The 22,213-nt window shown below is 39.6% G+C and overlaps 1 protein-coding gene across 1 annotated transcript in view; it reads left to right on the forward strand.

Moving 5' to 3' along the window:
* Window positions 1-19,657, forward strand: part of UHMK1 (U2AF homology motif kinase 1) — a 37,241-nt gene extending 17,584 nt beyond the window's left edge. The window contains exons 7-8 of the mRNA XM_012468874.3: window positions 6,946-7,034; window positions 12,303-19,657. Coding sequence (XP_012324297.1) covers window positions 6,946-7,034; window positions 12,303-12,449 — 236 coding nt within the window. The 3' untranslated portion in view covers window positions 12,450-19,657. The remainder of the gene's footprint in view (window positions 1-6,945; window positions 7,035-12,302) is intronic.
* The last annotated feature ends 2,556 nt before the right edge of the window (window positions 19,658-22,213 follow it).

Raw genomic sequence — 22,213 nt, forward strand, 5'->3', positions numbered from 1 at the left:
TTTTGGACTGGCAAGATAGGAGTGTTACAAGGGGAGCTGGTGGGAATAAGTAGTGCAAGGAGTTAGGGCAGAACGTGGCATTAGTTAGGAGTGGCAGTAGGAAGTGAGAGCTCGAGTGTGGGGGTTCAGTGAGTTAGTGAGTGGCCCCCACGGTCTGGAGAATGTCTCGTCCTAAAAGGGGACTGGGCACAAGGGTATAATTTTAAAAAAAGTTGAAAAAGGGGTGTCCCTTGAGGACATAGGCTAAAGGATGGGTTTGGTTAGGGTAAGCAGGCTTGCCTTTAACTCCCATGACTGAAACCTGGGAAGGTATGCTAGGTCCTGAGTAGGAAGCAATACAGAATAGGCAGCCCCCACGTCCATTAAGAAGGAAGTGGACTTACCCGCTACTTGCAGCGTTACCCTGGACTCGGCAAGGGTGATGAGGGTCCTTGAGTCTGGGCTGTGTCAGTCGTCCAGAAGGCCGAGGAGTTCAAGCGCTTCCTGCGGACTGGCCTGCCCTCCACATAGAGGTGTAGGGGGTGAGCCTATAGTCTGGGACAGGCAATCATCACACCAATGTCCCAGCCGCTTGCAGTCCGGGCAGGGCTTGATAGGTGGTCGGGGACATGGACACTGACGCGACCAGTGTCTTTCCTGACTGCACTTGAAGCAGCGCCCAGGCGGAGCGCCTCTGGAGTTCTTGGTGTGTTTTGATGGACCCCCCCCGACCAGGCGCCTGGTGGGCTCCCAGCCTCAGGGCTGCCACAAGAACTTGGGTTTGGCGGCTTACCTTTTGCTGTAGGTGGGCCTGTTGGGTTGCCTCAGCCTTTTCTTCTCGGCCATTAAAAACTTTAAATGCCATGTTTACCAGGTCTCGTATGGGAGTTTGGGGGCCCTTCTCAGCCTTTTTAAGTTTCTTTCTAATATTAGCCGCTGACTGAGAGATGAAATGGGTGGCTAGAACTGTAGCCCCCGCTAAAGAGGCCGGATCCAGCCCGGTATGGAGGATTATAGCATTAGTTAGTCGGTTGAGAAAGGCGGCGGTGTTTTCAGTAGGGCCCTGAGTTATTTCCCTCAGCTTATCATAATTAACTACTTTTTGAGCCACGCTTTGCATGCCCGCTAGGAGGCATCGTAGCATTTGGTCTCTGCGGCGGTGGCCATTTTGACCTGTTTGATAATTCTAGTCTGGGTTAGCCTCGGGGACTGCCGCTGCCCCCGCCGGCATCTGGTTGTTAGTTAGGTGTACTCGATTAGCGTATGCCCGGGCTGCTGTAAGGATCCGGTCCCGCTCGTTTGGGGTGAGGGTGGAGGATAGGATTACATACATGTCATGCCAGGTTAGGTCATATGCCTGGGTAAGATAGCGGAATTCTTTGGTGTAAGCAGTAGGATTGGTGGAGAAAGACCCCAGGCGTTTTTCAATGGCTGATAGATTGGAGAGGGAGAAGGGAATGTGTACTCGGACAATGCCCTCTGCACTGGCCACCTCACGGAGGGGGCAAAGGAGGGAGGCTTCATCGTTAGGAGCACAGCGCGAGTGGGTGTGAGCACTAACAGGAGAGGCCAGGTTGTAATTAGGAGGTGGAGGAGCTGAGGGGGGTTGAGGTCTGTTATAGGGCGGAGGATTATTGGGTCGGGCCAGCGGAAAGGAGAGTTCCTCAGACGCATCTGGGTCAGAAAAGGAAGAGAAGGAGGGTGGAGGGCCTAAGGGCGAAGAGGAGGTTTCTTTGGCTAGGAGCACCTGGGCAGTGGTGCAAGAGGAACAGAGGGTGGGGCAGGAACGAAGATACCAGAAAGCCTGCACGTTTACAATGATTATAATCAGGAAGAAAACAAAAAAAGGCAGGGCTAGGGCTATCTGCCACATGGCAAAATTAGAGGAAAGCAGGAAACGGCCATTATCTAGAGAGAGAGAGAGAGAGAGAGAGAGGGAGATAGAGAGTTAGAAGCGGGAAATGGCCGCCATCTTGAGAGAGAGAGTTAAGGGCAGGAAACGGCCGCCCTTTTGAGAGAGAGAGAGAGAGAGAGTTAAGAGCGGGAAACAGCTGCCATCTTGAGAGAGAGAGAGAGAGAGGGAGAGAGAGTTAGGAGATAGGAGCAGAAACAGGAGCCGAGAATACAACCGAATCTGGATTTACTGCTTAGAATTTTCTGACTTACCTGCTCACTTGTGCAGAGGTTAGGAAGAGAAACTGAAAGTATAGTTATTGACGTTTTAGTGGTGCAAGCTGGGGATCTGGTGCTGCTCCTGGGCAGGGCCCGGGTTTGCAAATGGGGCTCCTGACTACCCACGCCTTCACCGCTGCTGCGATGATTGGAAGGGCGACTCAGCGTTGTGCCCCTGAGCACTGGAGAGGATCAGAAGGGCGACTTAGTGTCGCGCCCCCCGAGCACCGGAGGGTTCAGGAAGGTGGGGACATCTCCCTCAGATTCCTGACCCTGAGATACCCCTCACGGGGAGAAGACAAGAGTGTAGGGACGTCTCCTCTACGCTCAGGTCCTTGGAATGGAGCCGGGGCCCTGGGCCCATGGCGGAAAGGAGTCCCTGACGTGGCCGCAATTACAGACAGGGAGTCCTCGGAGCAGGCAGTGGGAGAGGCTATGGGCAGCAGAAGTCTTACCTCGTGGCGGAGCGGCTCCCTGGTCTGGCTTTGGGTGGAGGAGTCAGCTTCCCCAGGGGGATCTTACAACTCCTCCCGGGTTTCGGCACCACTTGTAAGGTTTGAATGAAGCAAGCGAAGTTTGAATGAGGCAATTGAGGCCAGTTATTGGAATAAAGAAATTTAATCGGCTCCTGGGTGAGGTTCTGTGGTCGGACAGGAGGGGCCGGAGAAGTCGCGTGGACTCCTCTCAGATGTGGGAGGCACACACTCCCTTTATAGGGAGTGGAGGCATTTGATTGATTGTGGGAGAGCAGGACATGGACGTGACAAGCTGCTATTGGCAGGTAGGCGGGATTTCCGGTGAGCTGGCTGCCCAGGAGGAGTGGGACCTGGATGGGACAAAATGCTATTGGGCAGGTTCTAGCGGGGCTTCTTTTGAATTTTGGCGGGGTTTTCCAATGGCGGACTAGGTGCTGAGTGCACAGCTTGGTGCCGGGCGTGGAGTGGGGACGTAGCCTCTAGGCGCGGAGGGGGGTGGGCGTGTCCAAGCTCCCGGAGGAGGGTGAGCATGTCCGAGCTCCCGGCGAGGTGACTGGCCTTACAAGTAGCACAGATACATAGAGATGAAAGTGTCAGAAAACAGCAAATCGGCATGTATCTTAAGGTATTTGTTGGGGAGCAATCAGTTAAAGCTAACAAGGTAGCCAGAGTACAGACTAGTTTGCTATGTTTAAGAATTTGGATTTTGTCCCAGAGATAGTAACACCAAAATACAGATACATGAAGAACTTTGCATCAGGTATAGAGTAATATCTAGCTTATGGTAAGTATTCAATAAATATCTGTTCTTTGTTGAATGCAGTAAGGAGTTTATTAAATAAATTTAAGTGGGAGAGTGACATAGTCAAACTTGTGTTTTAGTAGGGACATTCTGGAAACGGGGAAATGGACTAAAGCAGGGCCAGACTTGGACCAAGGACAGCAACTATGAAGTGTTTGCATCAACCTAGTATTACTACTAATAGAGAGACAATTTTGTGTAGTGGTTAAGAGTGGGGACTTACAAAAATTAGCTGGACGTGATGGCACACACCTGTAATCCCGGCTGCTCAGGAGGCTGAGGTGGGAGAAGTGCTTGAACCCAGAAGGTAGAGATTACAGTGAGCTGAGATTGCACCACTGCACTCCAGCCTGGGCGACAGTGAGACGCCATCTCAGCGGGGGCAGGGGGAGAGTGTAGACTGAGTTTACATTATACCTCCATCACTTACTAGTTTCCTTGCAGTTTTCAGCAAAAGAAGGAAACTACAGTATCCTCATGTATAAAATGGAGATAATAAATAGTACCTATCTTGTAGAGTTGCTGTGAAAGTTAAATAATATATAAACGTTTCCTAGAACAATGCTTGGCAAATAGTAAGCACTCAACAGATATTACCTGTTATTACCCACTAGAATATATGCACTATACAAGCCAGTTTGTTTTGTTTATTGCTATATTAATGTCACTGACCCACAGTAGGCACTCAAATATTTATTATAGGAAGAAAGATGGAAGGAGAAATAATTCACAAAGAGCTATATATAATCTATCTAAATGTAGTGACTGAGTGGATATGAGAGCAAGAAGTGAGGCAGTTTGGGTTTTGCATGAAGCATCTGAATTGAACCACTTGACAGATGGTGGTGCTAGTTAAAGAGATAAGGAATAAAGGAGAAAAAGCAGACCTTGGGGATTCATTTTGGACAAGAGGAGGGATGCCTCCTGTACTCACTGAAATAGGTTGAAAGGGAAAGAATTTTTGTTGTGGCTGTATCTAAGTTATGGAAGTTATAAGTAAAAGTAGGTAGGAAGTCAATGATGTTCCTGCATAGTAACCAAATATTTTCTGTAGATGTCCTTTAGTACTCAATTTTGAACTTTTAAATTTTTTCCTATTTATGATTGTATTTACTTTCAGGTTTTAATTATTTTGCTAACAAATGAGGCTCAAATATCTTCTAGATTCTTGACCTATTTTTAATTTCTGTATCTGTATCTTCTGCCCATAAATTATATCAGTTTTGTATCCTCTTTATATTTAAAGTGGAAAAAATTTAAAACAGAAAGCTTTATTTTGTGCTGTTTCCTTTTCATTTTACTTTGTTTCTTGGTCTCTGGCTTCTCTTAACACTTTGTGCCTAGTACTTTATATGTATTACTTAAGAGGTGGTAGTTATTTTTTCAGTTTATAGATAATGGAAGTAAACTTAGGCTTAGTCACAAAGCTAGTAAATATTTTAAAAGCCAGATATTTAGGTGTGTATATCTCTAAAGCTCTTTTATTTTTCTATTTAAAAGTACTAATTGCATAATATTCAGTCTTCTTGTAGAAAATTAAAATATTACAGATAAGGCTAATTATATAACAGTTCCTCTTGTAAATCATTTCATGTCCCTACAGTATAGTGAGAGAACTGTAATTTCTTTGAGTCTGTGACCATTTTAAGAGTCTTGAGTTTTCAGGATATCTGTCTGAAAGAAAGTCTTGCCTTCAGCATTGTTTCAGGTCACAAAGGTCCAGTGGCTCTGAATTTCCTGGGATCAGTTCAAAATGCTACCTACGTCCTTTAAGTCTTCATCTTTGTGATGACCTGCTGTCTTCATCACCTCATCCTGTCTACTCCAAATAACTTTTATCTCTATAAAACTGAAGCTTGGGCTTTTTTTGAATAAACCTTTAGACTACCGTATCAACTCTTCTATCTTGCTATGACTTTTTTTCTGCTTTTAAATACACTGAGTCTTTACATTTTGTTTAAATGTTGCTATCGAATCTGAAGTGAACTAAATTGCAACAGACAATATAGTACCATTAAATACTTTGTTACTTTTGATGAACAGGTTCATCATGAAATAACAAATTGCTTAGCTAGAAATTATGGTATGTGTTGGAACAGCTGTCTTGTAATCTTGATAGAGGCAGGGAAGAACATTAAACCTTACATTGCAGACCAAATTAAATTTCAAATCAAGTAAAGATTAAAATACTAAAACAAGGAAGGGAATGAAATAGGGAAGGAGGGAAAAGAAAGGTGTGCAGGAAGGAAGTAGGGCAGGTGGGAAGGAGAGAACTTTTTAATATAAAAAGTCATTGTAGAATTTTGTTTTTTAATATTCCTGATGTGGAATATTAAACTCAGAAGCAGTAAAATTATCATTTTACTTCATTTTATGACCCTAAGACTTATGACCCTAAGCAAGATTAAAAGACAAATGATAGTTTAAAGAAAAAATATTTATAGCTCTTACTACAGTTTATGGAAAAGGAAGTGACAAGTACTTTACACATATTCTTTTCCTCTCTATTGTTGAAATGCTAATTGGAGCCAAACTGCAGTATCTTTGTTACCCATCAACCACATTGACAATGATGAAACATTGGATTATCCTCTTGTGAGTGAGGGCATAGGAAAACAGACATTCTTGTACATTGCTAGAGAAAGTTTACATTGGTAAACCTTTATAGAAAGCAAATTGGAAAAATTACAAATTTATGTCCATTTTGACCTAGCATTTCCATTTCTGGAATGTCAACTTAGAAATACACAAGTGAGGTCAGGCGTGGTGGCTCAAGCTGTAATCCCAGCACTTTGGAAGGTTGAGATGGGCAAATCACCTGAGGTCAGGGGTTCGAGACCAGCCTGGCTATCATGGTAAAACCCTGTCTCTACTAAAAATGCAAAAATTAGCTGGGTGTGGTGGCACATGCCTGTAGTCCCAGCTACTTGCGAGCCTAAGGCAGGAGAATCGCTTCAATCTGGGAGGTGGAGGTTGCAGTGAGCCAAGATCGTGCCACTGCACTCCAGCCTGGGCAACAGAGCGAGACTCCGTCTCAAAAAAGACAAAGAAAAATACGCAAGTGAAATGAGATATGCATGGGGGCGTCTATTGTGGTACTGTTTTGAGTGATAAAAGTTTGGAAATTTTTAAATTATTCATCAGTACTGGACATATTAGATAATATATTAATGAGAAAATTTTATGTGATAATTTGGAAATATCTTAAAGGACATTTAATATAAAAAGCAAGATATTTGCTTTTATAATTTCATATTTGCTTGTATAAGTTTATACTAATTATGGCAGACTACAGAAGAAACTGATATTATCCTCTTGCCTTCAAGGAGAGTAGAAGCTGGGAGGAAGACTATTTTTTAAAATTTGGAGTCATTTGAATATGTCAACTATTCAACACATAAAATGACCTCATTACTAGTCATGTATTCCTGAATTCTTTGATGATTGAAAAATTTCATATATTGAATACTTGTTAATTATATCAGAGTAGTTACTCTTATATGTTTTAATAATCAGATGTTGTAGAAGATGTAAAAGAGGAGTGTCAAAAATATGGACCAGTGGTATCTCTGCTTGTTCCAAAGGAAAATCCTGGCAGAGGACAAGTAAGTGAATATTTTTATAATTGCAGAATTATTCACATGCGATTAAAATTCTGTGTTAAATGTTTTAGTTCTGTAGGAAGATGTAGACAAAAATTTTGCTAAGGATTATGGCTTTGCATTTTAAATGATTTTTATATTCTGACGTACTTTTTACTTCTTCTAAAAGTTCTATAATATGCTTGCATTTTTTTTTAGCACTTAAAATTTGTTTTAAAAAAATAACGACTGGGCGTGGTGGCTCATGCCTATAATCCTAGCACTTTTGGAGGCTGAGGTGGATGGATTACTAGAGGTCAGGAGTTCAAGACCAGTCTGGCTGACATGGTAAAACCTCGTCGCTACTTGAAAATACAAAAGTTAGCTGGGCATGGTGGCACACGCCTGTAATCCCAGCTACCTGGGAGGCTGAGGCAGGAGAATCACTTGAACCCACGAGGCAGAGGTTGCAGTGAGCCAAGATCCTGCCATTGCACTCCATCCTGGGCTGGGAGGAGTGAGACTTTGTCTCAAAAAAAAGACTACATTTGAGCCACTGTAAACAGTAACACCAGGCCAGGCGTGGTGGCTCATGCCTGTAATCTCAGCATTTTGAGAGGCCGAGGCGGGTGGATCACCTGAGGTCCGGAGTTCAAGACCAGCCTGGCCAACATGGTGAAACCCCGTCTCTACTAAAAATACAAAAATTAGCCAAGCGTGGTGGTGAGTGCCTATAGTCCCAGCTCCTTGCGGGGCTGAGGCAGGAGATTTGCCTGAACCTGGGAGGCTGAGGCTTCAGTGAGCTGAGATGGCTCCATTGCACTCCAGCTTGGGTGACAGAGCGAGACTCCACTCAAAAAAAAAAAAAAAACAGTAAATAAGAAAATATTTATAGTATTTTTATTTTCTGAGAGAATAGAATATTGGGTTTGCTGTATCTTAGGGTTTCTCCTTCTTGACATTGAGGCTGATATGTTAGAGTAGCTGTCCTCTACATTATAGAATGTTTAACAGCATCCCTGACTTCTCCCCGCTTTGAACAACAAAAATGTCTCTAGACATGTCTGCCCTCTAGTGGGTGAAGTCATCTCTGGTTGTGGATTGTTTTATCATTTTTTTTTTTTTTTTTTTTTGAGATAGGGTCTCACTCTGTTTCCCAGGCTGGAGTGCAGTGGCGTGCTCAGCTCTCTGCAGCCTTTGCCTTCTAGGCTCAAGTGATCCTTCCACCTCAGCCTCCTGAGTAGTTGGAACTACAGGCACATGCACCACCACACCTGGCTTATTTTTTGTAGAGACTAGGTTCTACCATGTTGCCCAGGCTGGTCTTGAACACCTGAATTCAAGTGATCCACCCGATTCAGCCTCCCAAAATGCTGGGATTGAAGGTGTGAGCCACTGTGCCCAGTTATTATTTTATCTTAATAGCTTAGTATTATGAACATTCCTGGCAACTGAAAAAATATGAATGTAATTTTATTCTAGTTCTAATGAAAAGTTATTGCCAAACTAATGTGATAATGCTTTTTTTTGTTTTGTTTTGTTTTGTTTGTTTGTTTTTGTTTTTGTTTTGCGACAGAGTCTGGCTCTGTCACCCAAGCTGGAGTGCAATAGCATGGTCTTGGCTCACTGCCACCTCCACCTCCTGGGTTCAAGTGATTCTCCTGCCTCAGTCTCCCGAGTAGCTGGGATTACAGGTGCCTGCCACCATGCCCTGCTAAATTTTTGTCTTTTAGTAGAGACGGGGTTTCACCATGTTGGCCAAGCTGGTCTTAAACTCCTGACCTCATGATCTGCCTGCTTTGGCTTCCCAAAGTGCTGGGATTACAGGGGTGAGCCACCATGCCTGGCCCATGATAATAGTTTTTATGTCATTTAGTGTCACATACTGAATACTAATAATAATTGTGTCCCTGCTGTTCGGTCATTTAACTTATATTTATTGAGCATTTATTGTGTTCTAGGTAACTGTCATAAAAGTGGTCAAATCAGATTTTTTCAAATTGGTGATAACTGCCAGGGAGAAAAATAGATTAAGGAAGAAGCTTAAGGAGTGCTGGGGTAGATAGAGTGGGTTGCAGTTTTAAATGGGTGATAGGGAAGGACATACTAAGAAGGTTACATGTGTCAATATTAGAGAGAAGCAAGGAAGAAAATTTTAGGCAAAAGGAACAGCAAGATCCAAGGCTCTGAGTATTCCTGGCAGATTTGAGGCCAATGTGGCTGTAGCAGAGTGAGAAAGAAAAATAGTAGGAGATTAAATCAGAGAGGAGCTTAGGGAGCAGTAGGGGGCATATTAAGTAGAGTGAGCCTGGTAGAGAGCATTGAGATAACAGTGGCTTTTACTCTGAACTAGGGCAAGGTATTGGAAGATTCTAAATGAAGGACTAACAGGATCTGCCTTAACCCCAGTGGTCAAAATGAAGTGGAAGATACAGAATAGAGAGACAGGAGAAATCTTTTCCAGAAGGAAGTATCCAGGTTTGAGATGATATGAAAAAAGTATCAGTGAAAGGAAAATTGCTATTTTGAGAAGTTTTCACTGACATTTAAAGGAGAATGAAAGCAGCTTTTGATAAACTCTTGAAATCAGAGAGTTAATCTATTTAGGCTTTTGAAAATGATCATTACCTGCTGACAAAGCCATTCTTCGTTTGAATTTTCAATTCAAGTAAACATGATTTTATAAGGAATATTACAAAAACCACTGAAAAATAATGAATGCCTCTGATAATGCAATTATAAAAAGTAATCAGGATTAGAATGATATAGCCCTTTTAATTTCATAATGAATTATAAAAATAAGATGTGATGCTTAGTGTGGGATGGTGCAGTATAAAAAAGTATAGTCTAAGGCCAGGTGTGGTGGCTCATGCCTAAAATCCCAACACTTTGGGAGGCCGAGGCGGATGGATCACGAGGTCAGGAGATCGAGACCTATCCTGGCCATCAACATTGTGAAACCCATCTCTATTAAAAATACAAAAATTAGCAGGGTGTGCTGTCATGTGCCTGTAGTCCCAGCTACTCAGGAGGCTGAGGCAGGAGAATTGCCTGAACCTGGAAGGCAGAGGTTGCAGTGAACTGAGATCGTGCCACTGCACTCCAGCCTGGAAACAGAGTGAGACTCTGTCTCAAAAAAAAAAAAAAGTATCTATCTGAACAAAGAAGTGTGATAGAAAACATAATATTCCTTCTATAAATGCATTCCTACTCATTTATTGAACAGTGTATAAGTTTGGGAATAATTAAGAATCAGGTAAAAAAAAATCAGAAATAAATTCATTATTCTTTTTTGTGGAGGAGTTGGGGGGAGACAGGGTCTTGCTCTGTCACCTATGCTGGAGTACAGTGGCGTGATCTCACCTCATTGCAGCCTCAGCTTCCTGGGCTCAAGTGATCCTCTCCACTCTGCCTCCCAAGTAGCTGGGATTACAGGCATGTGTCACCACACCCAGCTAAATTTTTGTGTTTTTTTTGTAGAGATAGGGTTTTGCCGTGTTGCCTGGGCTGGTCTTGAACTCCTGGACTCAATCTGTCTACCCACCTCACCTCTCAAAGTTATGGAATTATAGGCGTGAACTGCCACGCCCAGCCAGATTCATTATTTTTATTAAGCATTATGTTCTAACTTCTTTTGCATTTAATGAAAAAGTATATATTGCTAAAACTGGTCTTGCAGACAACTTACACTTTTATTTTTATAGAAAGGTAAAATATTAAATATTTCTAAGATGAAATAAAATGAGAATTAACCGATTAGTTTATATATTTCATGATACAGTTCAATAATACAGGTTTTATTACATAAATTACACCTACTTGGAAAGAAATCACATGAAATTTTATCAATAGCATTTTCCCCATGCAATTTTACTTAAACAGCCTTTCTGTCTATACTGCTGTGGCCATTTGAAAGTGCTTTTATTTCCAGTTAATGACACATTTTAGGGATGTGTTTTAATAATAGCTGGCAAGCACCCATTTACCTTTATATGTGTAAAAAAAAAAAGGCAATATTTGCATTAGATGATCTCTACTTTGTCTTAAAGAGCAATGTGTGCTTAAAATAGCCATGGGATAGAAGATGCAAAGCCAGTCTCATTTCTTCATTTTTCTCTATAGATGAATTCAGAAAATCCCATCACAGGCCCAAAATATCCTTGGTCTCGTGTCTTACATCACCCCTAACAGAAATATTTGCATAAGGTAGTGAATGACAAGTCATAGGCAGGACATGGGGTTGTGTGTATTCACAAAGGAGGATTCCATAGAAAACAGACTCCTGTATTAGGAATTGCCCCCTTTTTGTGTCTGGAAAGTTTTTATAAATAGCTTTGTTTTGTCAAGTGGGAGAAGGGCTCCTTTGAATGGGGAAATGAGAAAGGATAACCTTCCTGAACTTGTAGGTTGATGAGTTTTAGAAGAAGGTACAAGTGAAAGTTGAGAATCTGGAAATTGATTTTCTTCTAAATGATCGATTCTCACATCCCTTCAGAAGTCTCTGAGTGTCCTAGGATGCTGGAATACCAGTTCAAAGACTATTATTGACAGAATGAATGAGGCAAACAACTGAGGAGGGAGAGGCAGTTATTTGTTTCATTTACTGGTTTACAGGGTAACTGAGGACAAGTTATTTCAAATCATTTCATCTTCCTCTAACTTTTGCTTTAGGTCAAAAAAAAAAACTCATAAATTATGTTATATCCTTTTTCTATCTCAGGTAGGAATTCAAATGCTCTGAAAAAGGAAATTACCTAGTATTAAGTTTCTTCCTTTACTATAGTTATGATGTATAGCTTCTATAAATTGTACCTCTTAATAGGTGTAATTTCTAGCAGTTTTTGACCAATGTTTTTTCCTTTTTCACTTCTAAAAGTACAGATTATCTTCCAGGTACCATGGAAATGCAGTTGCTATCTGGGCTATTCAACCATGTCTGTGGCAGATGTCTAGTGCTATTCATCACTCCTGTAATGACCTTGGCAAAAGGTTGTACATGATTCACCCAACTTGTCTTTGAGAGATTTTTCAGAATTGAGCTGAGTTGTGAGGAAGTATTCTAAACTGTGCTGCTCTAAAGTGTAGTTCATGGACCAGCAGCACCAGCAGCATTGGCATCAACTGGAAGTTTGTTTAGAACAGAAACTCAGGCACCATCTTAGACCTAAGGAAGCAAAATCTGCATTTTAATAAGATCTCCAATTGATGTATGTACATTAAAGGTGATAAAGTACTGGTCTAAAACAATCTTGGTGGAAATGAAATGATGTTTTTTTTTCTGTCTTCTTTCAGGTCTTTGTTGAGTATGCAAATGCTGGTGATTCCAAAGCTGCTCAGAAATTACTAACTGGAAGGATGTTTGATGGGAAGTTTGTTGTGGCTACATTCTACCCGCTGAGTGCCTACAAGAGGGGATATCTGTATCAAACCTTGCTTTAATCAGTAACCTAAGAACTATTTGGTTTTTCTCCTCTTCCATTTCTTGGGTTATTGTATTCCACACCTGAATGCAGGAGCACCCCCTTACCATTTTAAGAAGGTACTTTGTACATTTATTTAATCCTACTAATGTGCAGCCATTACCCAAGCAGTGACTGCATTGCATACATTTGGCACTGAGTAGGACAAGACCTCTCAGCTATACATTGAGGGGTTTTAGAGCATCCATTTGGGCAACCTATTTTTGTGCAGGAGAGCAGGTGCTGCTCTTCCGTATGTAACCTAAAAACATATTAATTATTTTGTGTGATCATGAAGCAAGAATGAATAATATCATGTCTTGGTAAATACTAACAAATTTGTTAGGTTTGGTGACATCATTTACAGATTATTTCTTTATGTTGTCCAGTGGTTCTTCCTTATTGTTGATATCCATAAGCTGACACTGGATGCTCTCAGTAATGTTAAGTAATTGTCAAGCAGCAGTTACCTACTGTGTTCTTAGCACTGAGTTGTGAATTTTTTCTTAAAGGAGTACTGTAGTACTGAATATTCCTTTAAAGGAACTGCAGTGAGCCTATCTAAGGTTTTTAAAATTAAGGCTTTTAAAATAGAAAGCTGATGCTTGATCTTGCACAATTTTTATGTCTAGTATGTATGCTTGAGTGAGTGTGCAGGTATGAGCGATTAGAGAAAATTTGAGTCACTGTACTTTATAGTGTGAATCCTGTGAGCTAATACAGTCTAAACTCATTTCTTCCCTACCTACTTCACATTGATAAGATTTAGGATATGCGTTTTTTGAGAGGTGGTCTGTCTGTTACAATGTAAATGACAAAACAGATAATTCCTGAGAGGCTCAGAACAAACTGGAGTCTAGGAGTTATATTGAGACTTCTAAAATGGTTAAAACAAAGAGTAAGTTTTGCCACATGTAAGTCAACCCCTTTCAGTCTAATTTAGACTCTGTATTAGCTCATCTTTTTTGTACTAAATCTATAGTTTTAAGATTTCTCAAGATGTGGCCCTACCTACTATGATGGAAAATTGAAGTGGGTCAAAAGAATTAGATATACAATAAAGGGAAAAGAAAAAAATGGATGAAGAGAGAATAGAAAATAAAGAATTCTTTTTTCTTCCTTTCTGTTTCTCGTATCCCTGCTCCCTTTTTCCTCCCCTTCTCTCATTCTCTGCCTCTATCCTTACCTGAAGATAGAGGAACAGCATCCCAGGTAGTTTGGCTTTTGACTGCAAGGAAGTTAAGAAAGGTGTAGATATAATGAGATAGAAGTAGAAAGGAAGAAAAACTCAAAGAATTCTTAAAAGGATTCCTAGCAACCTGATGTGTCCCTTAGTAGAGAATGCTGGTATGCGTGAGTTCATGGACACAAGTTGATGACATGGCTTTTAGAATTATAATTATGGATTCCTCTTACATCATGGTAGGTTGTCTTTAAAGATATAAAAATTAGGACACCTTTATGAAGCACTGATTATACCAAAAAAAAAAAAAAAGACAAGTTGTATACAGGTTATTAATTTTTTTATTTATTTATTTTTTTCCTAAGGAAAAAGTCTTTTATATCTTTCCCTGCTGGAAGCCTCCTCATAGTTCCTTGTTTGCCATGCAGGTTGCTTGAGAGTCCAATTAGAATTTCTATTTTAGAGAATGAAATATTTTACCCCATTCAAACAATTAGTGTTTGACATTTTAGTTATTTACAATTGTCAAATTCAGGACTCTCATTTAATGTTTATTATGAAACCAAATTTGGCATAAGGAGGCTGATTTGTGAATTACCAAAGGGTCTTGCGGCATGTTCCCCAGTATGTGCCCTTAGCAGGAAGAACTGTTATTTTTTGTTTTGGCCCTTTCAGAGGTTGATTATAAATTGATTTGTTTTCAAGTCAGAATTCAAGTGGGCAGAACCAGTATCGTGAAGACCTAAACTTTCCTAAACGTTCATATGGGTAGCAGATTTTGTGGTGATTAGAAACATCTGTTCCTTAAGGGCAAGTATCCTGAGTTAGCTCGTGTACTTTCCTCTCCCCTCCTCCCCCAAAAGAAAAGTCCTTACACATAAACTGCAGGTAGGCTTCTAAGCTTAGTCCTGCAGTATGCTGCTAACATCTTGATGCCGATCTTCACAGCATTCTTTGATTGTCATCTTATTGCTGATACATTCATACATATATTTAGTGCTTGACACTGTAGAATTTTATTACAGAAGATGCTAACTAGATTTTAAGGGAGCTGAGGGAATAATTGATCAGCCTTGAATTAACCATGCATTTAATTAAATGTTTTATATTAAAGCCAGAGAATTGAAAAAAAATGCCTCCTGTAATTTAAATTATTTTATAGCTCTTAGCCCATTCTACCAAAGATGATATTAGCAGATAACCCCTCCCTCTTCTAATATTATCAGAAGTTTAATATATTCTTAAACCTTAACCAAATATTATCAAAAGATACAAGTTTCATGATTAGGATGAAATACATACATAGGGATTTTGATTTCTTGAGATTACTGAAAAAACGATAAATTTTCTTTTCGAGAGGAAGGGTAAAGAGGTGAGGGTTCATGTCTCTTAACCCCTACCCTTTGGGTCTAATTTTATCTCAGGTAGTTTTTCATTCCCTAGATTAATACCTGTGCTTCCTTGCCTCTTGCCTTCCCAGTTACTTCTTCAGAGTGTTATTGTGGCACATTTTACACCCAGAAAAGGCACATGCAGTGATTATTCTGTAGGAAATACTTGATTCTTTTGAAATATATCTGGAGGGGGTAGCTAACTAGCCACTATGAAAACTAATGCTGTATTTACAGGACAAAAACAAGTAAAGTTGGACATCTCAGTAAGAGACAGCATTAACTAAAAGTATTGACTGCCTTTTAAAGGAATTTTTAAAACTATCCTCTTGCAATAAGAGATTGCATTTATTACCACTGGATGTCTTCCTTTTTTGTAGCCACCAATATAGCAGCTCTCTTTAGAGGGTTTCCCTTTCTGCTATGCCTTGAGCCAAACTGGCTGCTTTTAGAACAAAAATCATAAGTATAGTTTTACTCAAACTTCTCTTTGTTTTCATTGAGAGAAATATTGCCTTCTTTTTGGTACTCCAGCTGCTAAAGAGTGCTGAGATATGTTAAATTATTCTTTAAAAGAAAATCTCTGAATACTTATTTAACTTGTCTTCTAGATTTGTGTTGCTTATATTTTTTAACTCTTGAGCAAATTTATTATAAGGTTTGCTGCCACATAGAGAAAGCTGAAGGGAAACCATGGGCAGAAGGCTTTTTTCTGTCTTATTACACTGGACCTTCACTCTGGTAAGGGCATCAGTTACTTTTCTAGAATAAAAGGCAGAGTTGGAGCACTTATCAAATGCTGTTCCATGGCTTACTTTAGTTAATTCGCCATGCGGATAACTAACATTTTGGTATCTTTTTCTTTTAGGTCTTGTTTTCTATTAGGCCTATCTTACACATAATTACTACTATCAGTTATACTTGGCAGTATGACTTTTTCTTTTTCTTTTTTACAATTAACTTAATGAAAATCAGCACCATTGTAAATGATAGTAATTGTAACAACATAGTTACCGGGTGAAGGAGTAGGGGAGACACTCAGTAACTATTTATTTACCGAGACACTTATGCAAGGGTACGTGCTGGATGGCTTTATTCAGATAGGGGTACAGATGGAGTCACATCATGACTTTGAGTCTGGTGGATGTATAGATAAAGATGTAAGCAAGTGCCTTGTGTTTCCTGGAAAATACTAAAACTCATTTGGGTGAAAGCTTCCCAGATGATGATAATTAATAGCACTTCTGCCTTTTTCCTGGAGTAACTTTTAGATTGAGTCATATAGTATAAAAGTCCAAAATTTTCTTGGTTTACCTTTTGTTTTATTTTTCACATTTATCTCTCTATATATATATAATTATTATTTTTTCACTGTCTGCCTGGAAATAGCCTTGGTTTACCTTATTTTTTATATGTGTAAAACTACTCATATTTGATTTTATTCCAATATTACATATGATGGAAAAGCCAGAATTGTCTGGCAGAATTTAATTCTTCCTTGGATCTCTAGTTCTGTTTTTTGTTTTTTTTTGAGACAGAGTCTTTCACTGTCGCCTGGGCTGGACTGTGCAGCGGTGCGATCTCAGCTCACCGCAACCTACACCTCCTCTGTTCAAGCGATTCTCCTGCCTCTGCCTCCTGAGTAGCTGGGATTACAGGTGTGTGCCACCACACCCAGCTAATTTTTTTTTTTTGTATTTTTATTAGAGACGGGGTTTCACTATGTTGGCCAGGCTGGTCTCGAACTCCTAACCTCATGATCCGCCCGCCTCGGCCTCCCAAAGTGCTGGGATTACAGGCATGAGCCACTGTGCCCAGCCTAGTTCTATTTTTAATATCAAGTTCCTTCATCAAATTCTATTACTGTAGCTCTCTGATATAATTGTATTTCTTGTCAATTATGGTCACGTATAGACAAGTCATTGGTCACAGTTTGCTCAAAAGAATTCCCATTTCTTAAGGTGCTCAGTAAACCACTTTTATTTTGAGATGGTAGTTTTTCAGGTTAGCATTACTTACTAGCTTTCTCAATGCACATAAAAATGTCTCCATCATATGGAGCTGAGCCTCTTGTGGTATATTTAGATAAGTCCCATTCTTAATCACAGAAGAACATATATATTCTAGTTTTTGGAGTGCCCAGAATTTTGAAGATTTTGTTTCATTTTGTTTTAGCATAGCTTCTCAGCCTGATACTATAGGATATATCATGTTTGTTATTGTAGCTGCCTCCCTTAGATGTTTTTCACTATTTTTAAAATTGTATAATGACCAGTAGATTCACAGTGGCATGTACTTGACAAGTGCCGTGGATATTTAAGAAGGTGGTAAATAATTTTAATATTTTTGCTGTAATTTTATAGGAGAAATGGACTTAAGAGAAATATCTATAAATCAGAGCGTATTTAGGAAATTTTATATTTTATAGGTGGTCATTAAAGTGATCTGCAGGATATAAGATAGTTTACACAAACTTTATTCTCCTGATAGGAAATTTTTATTCATTTTCTTACCACTCAGCACTTTTGTTCTGCCTTGTACTGCTTATGTGGATTAATGTTTTAAATTTGCTTTATTTGTGCTTTTCAGAGTTGTCATAATTATGGCAGTTGTGTTTGTGGCACTGTAAATGCTGGAATTCATGGGAAACTTATCAAATGACTGCTCTAGTGTTATTTCCCATTACATTGGGTAGCTGTCACAATAACCAGAAGAAGGCTGGTGGCTCTTTTGAAGAAGGCCATGTATGTTTTGTTATCTAGTTTCATAGTATTTTAATTGAAAGGCAAAGAGAAGTGTTCTGTCTTATTTGTCTTATATAACCATTAATCTTTTTTGTGCAGAAGAGAGCTTATTTTGTTATACTGCTATGTATAATGGAAGTAAGTCACATTCTGGAGGAAAAAACTGGAATTGTTCATATTTTGTTTTTGGGGGGAAATCTTTATGTGAAAATCAGAGCTACTTGTTACCATAAGCCCTTACTTACTATCAACAAGATAATTATTTGTAATCACTTTTTGTATCCCAGGTTGGAATTGCTTTCCCCTTCTAAGTTATCTTCCCTTAATAATATTTATGATATCAGGACAATGAGGGTGTAAGAGCAAATGTAGTAAGGTATTCAAAAATCCTGCATATTTGGACTAAAACGTTCTTTAGTTATTTGAATTATATGTAGCTGTATTATTAGCATGGGTTGTCAGAAGATTGCCAATTTTAAAGTAAAGAGGAGAAAGATAAGTAATAAAAATAGAGGAGGGGAAGAAAATGGCTCCCTTACTGGTCTTAGTAATCTCTCATATAGTTAATGAGCTAAAAATGATACTTATATTTTAAGTTTCAGGTTTGGTACCACTAGCATAGAAACATTGCCTTTCCTATACATTCCTCATCATTGTTTCCTCAGAAAATTATTTTAAGGGTTTGTGGAACCAGATTAAATATCTATATTCAGTTTGGCCTAATTTTTAAAAATAAATATTTATACTCCAGCTTTTGTGTGTTTGGTGTACATCACCACTTATGCAAATCAAGGATCAGAAAACTGGAGGTTAGCCATCTCCATTACTTCCTTCTGTACATTGGGTACAGTGGGTGGCATTGGTGTGCACTAGCTGCAAAGTCTCAGCACCTTACGGAGTAAATATGTTTATTATAATAAAAAGAGTTAAGCTGAGTCTCTGTAGATTATTTACTTTGCAGAGTATAAAGCTGTCATATCTTTTCCAGCAGAAATTTACTCTTCCATTTTTAATTCTTTTTTGAAATATCTTAAATAATTTAACATTCCTTTACAACCTCTTAATAGTGTCAAATCTGGGGTAGAAGGGATTTTTTTTTTCCCCAAAAGGGCTCCATCTTTGCTATCTGTTGATCACTCTTAGAAAATCTAATTATGATCAATAAATTTTAACAGTTGATGGCATCCTGTGTCAGCTGGAGTAGTTGCTTGTGAATATTAAGACCTAGTACTATTTTCCCTCAGTAACATGTAATTGCTACATTTTTTATAAGAAGGTATGGTTAGAAACAAATGTGAAAGATCACTTAAACCAAAGCCAGTTACAAGGAGTAATCTCTCCTGTTGGTTTACCTTCACCTCAGAACTACAAGAATATTACAATACATAGTGAGGAGTTGTCTGTAACATTTCTACCAGTTGTTTCAGTAGTATATTGGTCTTGGCATTTCTTGGCACTATGGTTCTGTATTCTTTGTGATGTCTCATTGTGAGGTTTTGTTTTGTTGTTTTTTTTTGAAAAAACAAAAAACAAAAAAAACAACTAAGTGGAATTATTTATGTAGATGTGTGTCAGTACCAAAAAGTTATTTTCTCAAGTCCCTAAATTTCTGATTTCCATTCAAGTCTTTTAAACTCTTTTTCCCGCTGAATAGCAAAGGACTTTTATTTTTCACTTTCCTATATTCCTAAAAAGTATGAACAATGCATTTCAGTTGACTGTATTGCATACTTTTTTGCTGAAGACTTTTTCTGTAAACACAATTGCCTTGTTCAGTTTTGTTGTGAACTGACGCACCGTAAGATGCACTGTTGAGATGCTTCCTGATGTGTGTTTGATGAGAGTGATAAAATAAAAGCTTAAAAGTAAAGGAGTTGCTTTTTAATTTCAACTATTTCTGTACTTAGTATAAATACTCAGGTAACAGGTAAATAAATATATTTATTTTATGATTTAATTCTAACTCAAAACTGCTATTAAAAATGTCCATGTAACTTCAACCATCCATCTCTAAAGAATATGATTTTTCATTTTTGGAAATCTTGCATCAAATTGACAATATTGAAATGTGATTTTTTTTATTTTGGAAAAGTGTTCTTGATATTGTAGAAACAGCCTGGTTGGTCTAATGAAAAAAACCAGAGTTCAAACTCAGGAAATTTGTGTTTTAATCTTGGCTGTTTTATCAACTTGGGTATCTTTAATCCAGTGATTTTGCTTTGATAATAGTTTTATTTTTATGTTGTGAGGACCGAATGAGGTAATAGGTGCAGTAGTAATAAAACAGCCATAAATCATGAAGCATCAAGGTGAGGGATACCATTTCAGTTTACACCATGTTTAGTGTTCCCTTTTTCAGTTCCAATGGGAACTGAGACCCAAATACAGGTTAAAGAGACTTGGCCAACATTTCCTAAAACTGAGAGGTGGTATTTATATTCTGGTCTGTCTGGGAGTGGCATTGGCAGGTTGTTTTAGGAAGTCGGTGACTGATCTGGAAGATAAATTCAAGAGGAAAGTGTTGGTAGGAGGGACACCCTAGTAATTCTCATCCTTCAGCATATAACAGAATCACCTGGGAGGGCCTGTTAGGCTACCAGCTGCTGGGCCCCATCCCTAGAGTTTCTGACTGTAGTTCTTTGTGGGATTTGAGAATTTGCATTTCTAAGAAGTTCTCAGGTGGGACTGCTGCAGCTGCTAGTGTGGAGACCGGCACTTTGAGAACCACTCATCTAAACAATGGGCATTGTTAGGATTGAAAAGCAGAAGCAGGCCTTATTCAAGAGCTGCTTAGTAGGAGTAGCTCAATCTCTTCTTCTCCCTGATGGGGGAATAGTGATAACTGAGCATTATTTTGCACCAGACATTGTGCTAAATGCTTTTTGTGCATTATCTTTCCCCCTACCTACCCCTAATCCTCCCAACAAACCTATGAGGAAGGTATTAATGTTTACTTCATTTTATGGTTAAGGAAATAGATTATAGCTTACTTCCTAGAGTTTACACAGTGGACAAATGAATATCTAACTCCAGAGCCACCACTATGCTAGATAGCCTTCTAGTCAACCCAGTGAGATCTTCCAGATCCAGCTTCCCTTTTTCATTTCCTCAGATACTACTTGGTTTAGTCCTTGATCTTTTATCAGAGTTTCTTACAAGATCCCTGTCTCCTGCCCTTGGTCTCTTCACACTGCTCACAGTTTTCATTTTTAAAAAGAAACCTGATCATGCTACTCATGTTTAAAATCCTTCATTTGATTTCCCGTTCTGCCCATTTGCCTTCAAAGTAATATCTAATTCCCTTGAATTGGCATATAAGACTTTTTACAATCTGGTTCCACCTGTCAGTCATGCCTCCTGTCTCTTTGCCTATTTATATTTCATGCTGCAGCTGCACCTACCTGTATTTTTGCAAAGTCCATGCTTTTTCCCATTTCTGATTCTCTTAAAATGCCATCAGGCCAGGCGAGGTGGCACACGCCTGTAATACCAACACATTGTGAGGCTGAGGTAGGGGGATGGCTTGAGCCAGGAGTTCAAGACAAACCTGTGGAAAATATGGCGAAACCCTGTCTATACAAAAAGTAGAAAAACATTAGCCTGGCGTGGTAGCATACACCTGGGAGGCTAAGGTGGGAGGATCACCTGTGCCCAGGAGGTCAAGGCTGCAGTGAGCCATAATGACACCAACTGCACTCCAGCCCAGATGACAGAGTGAGACCATGTATCAAAAATAAAACATGCAAAAATAAACCAGGTGGGTGGTGTATACCTGTAAACCCAGCTACTTAGGAGGCTGAGGCACGAGAATCGCTTGAACCTAGGAGGTAGAGGTTGCATTGAGCCAAGATCACGCCACTGCACTCCAGCCTGGGCAACAGAGCCAGGCTCCATCTAAAAAAAATAAATAATAAAATAAAACAAAAATAAAAGTGCTATTCAGTTACCTGCCTCCCCATCCCCAGTTATCTGTGTGATTAAAAAATCATATTGATGGTTTTTTTTTTTCTGGAGACGGAGTCTCCCTCTGTTGCACAGGCTGGAGTGGTGCAATGGCGCGATCTCGGCTCGCTACAATCTCCGCCTCCCAGGTTCAAGTGATTCTCCTGCCTCAGCCTCCTGAGTAGCTGGGATTACAGGCACATGCCACAATGCCTGGCTAATTTTTATAATTTTAGTAGAGACAGGGTCTCACCAAATTGGTCAGGCTGGTCTCGAACTCCTGACCTTGTGATCCACCCACCTCGGCCTCCTAAAGTGTTGGGATTACAGGCGTGAGCCACCGCACCAGGCCCATATTGATCTTAAAACAGCTCAGTTTTAATTTCTCTAGTTACCTTCCCTGTACTCCTCCCTGTCAAATTACTAGTACTTCTGTACCAAGTCTGTACTTTATATATATATGCATTTCGTATGTGACTAGGTT

The sequence above is a fragment of the Aotus nancymaae genome, unplaced genomic scaffold, assembly GCF_030222135.1.
Source record: "Aotus nancymaae isolate 86718 unplaced genomic scaffold, 86718_ANA_hifiasm-v0.15.2.pri h1tg000108l, whole genome shotgun sequence".
NCBI classification, from domain to species: Eukaryota; Metazoa; Chordata; class Mammalia; order Primates; family Aotidae; genus Aotus; species Aotus nancymaae.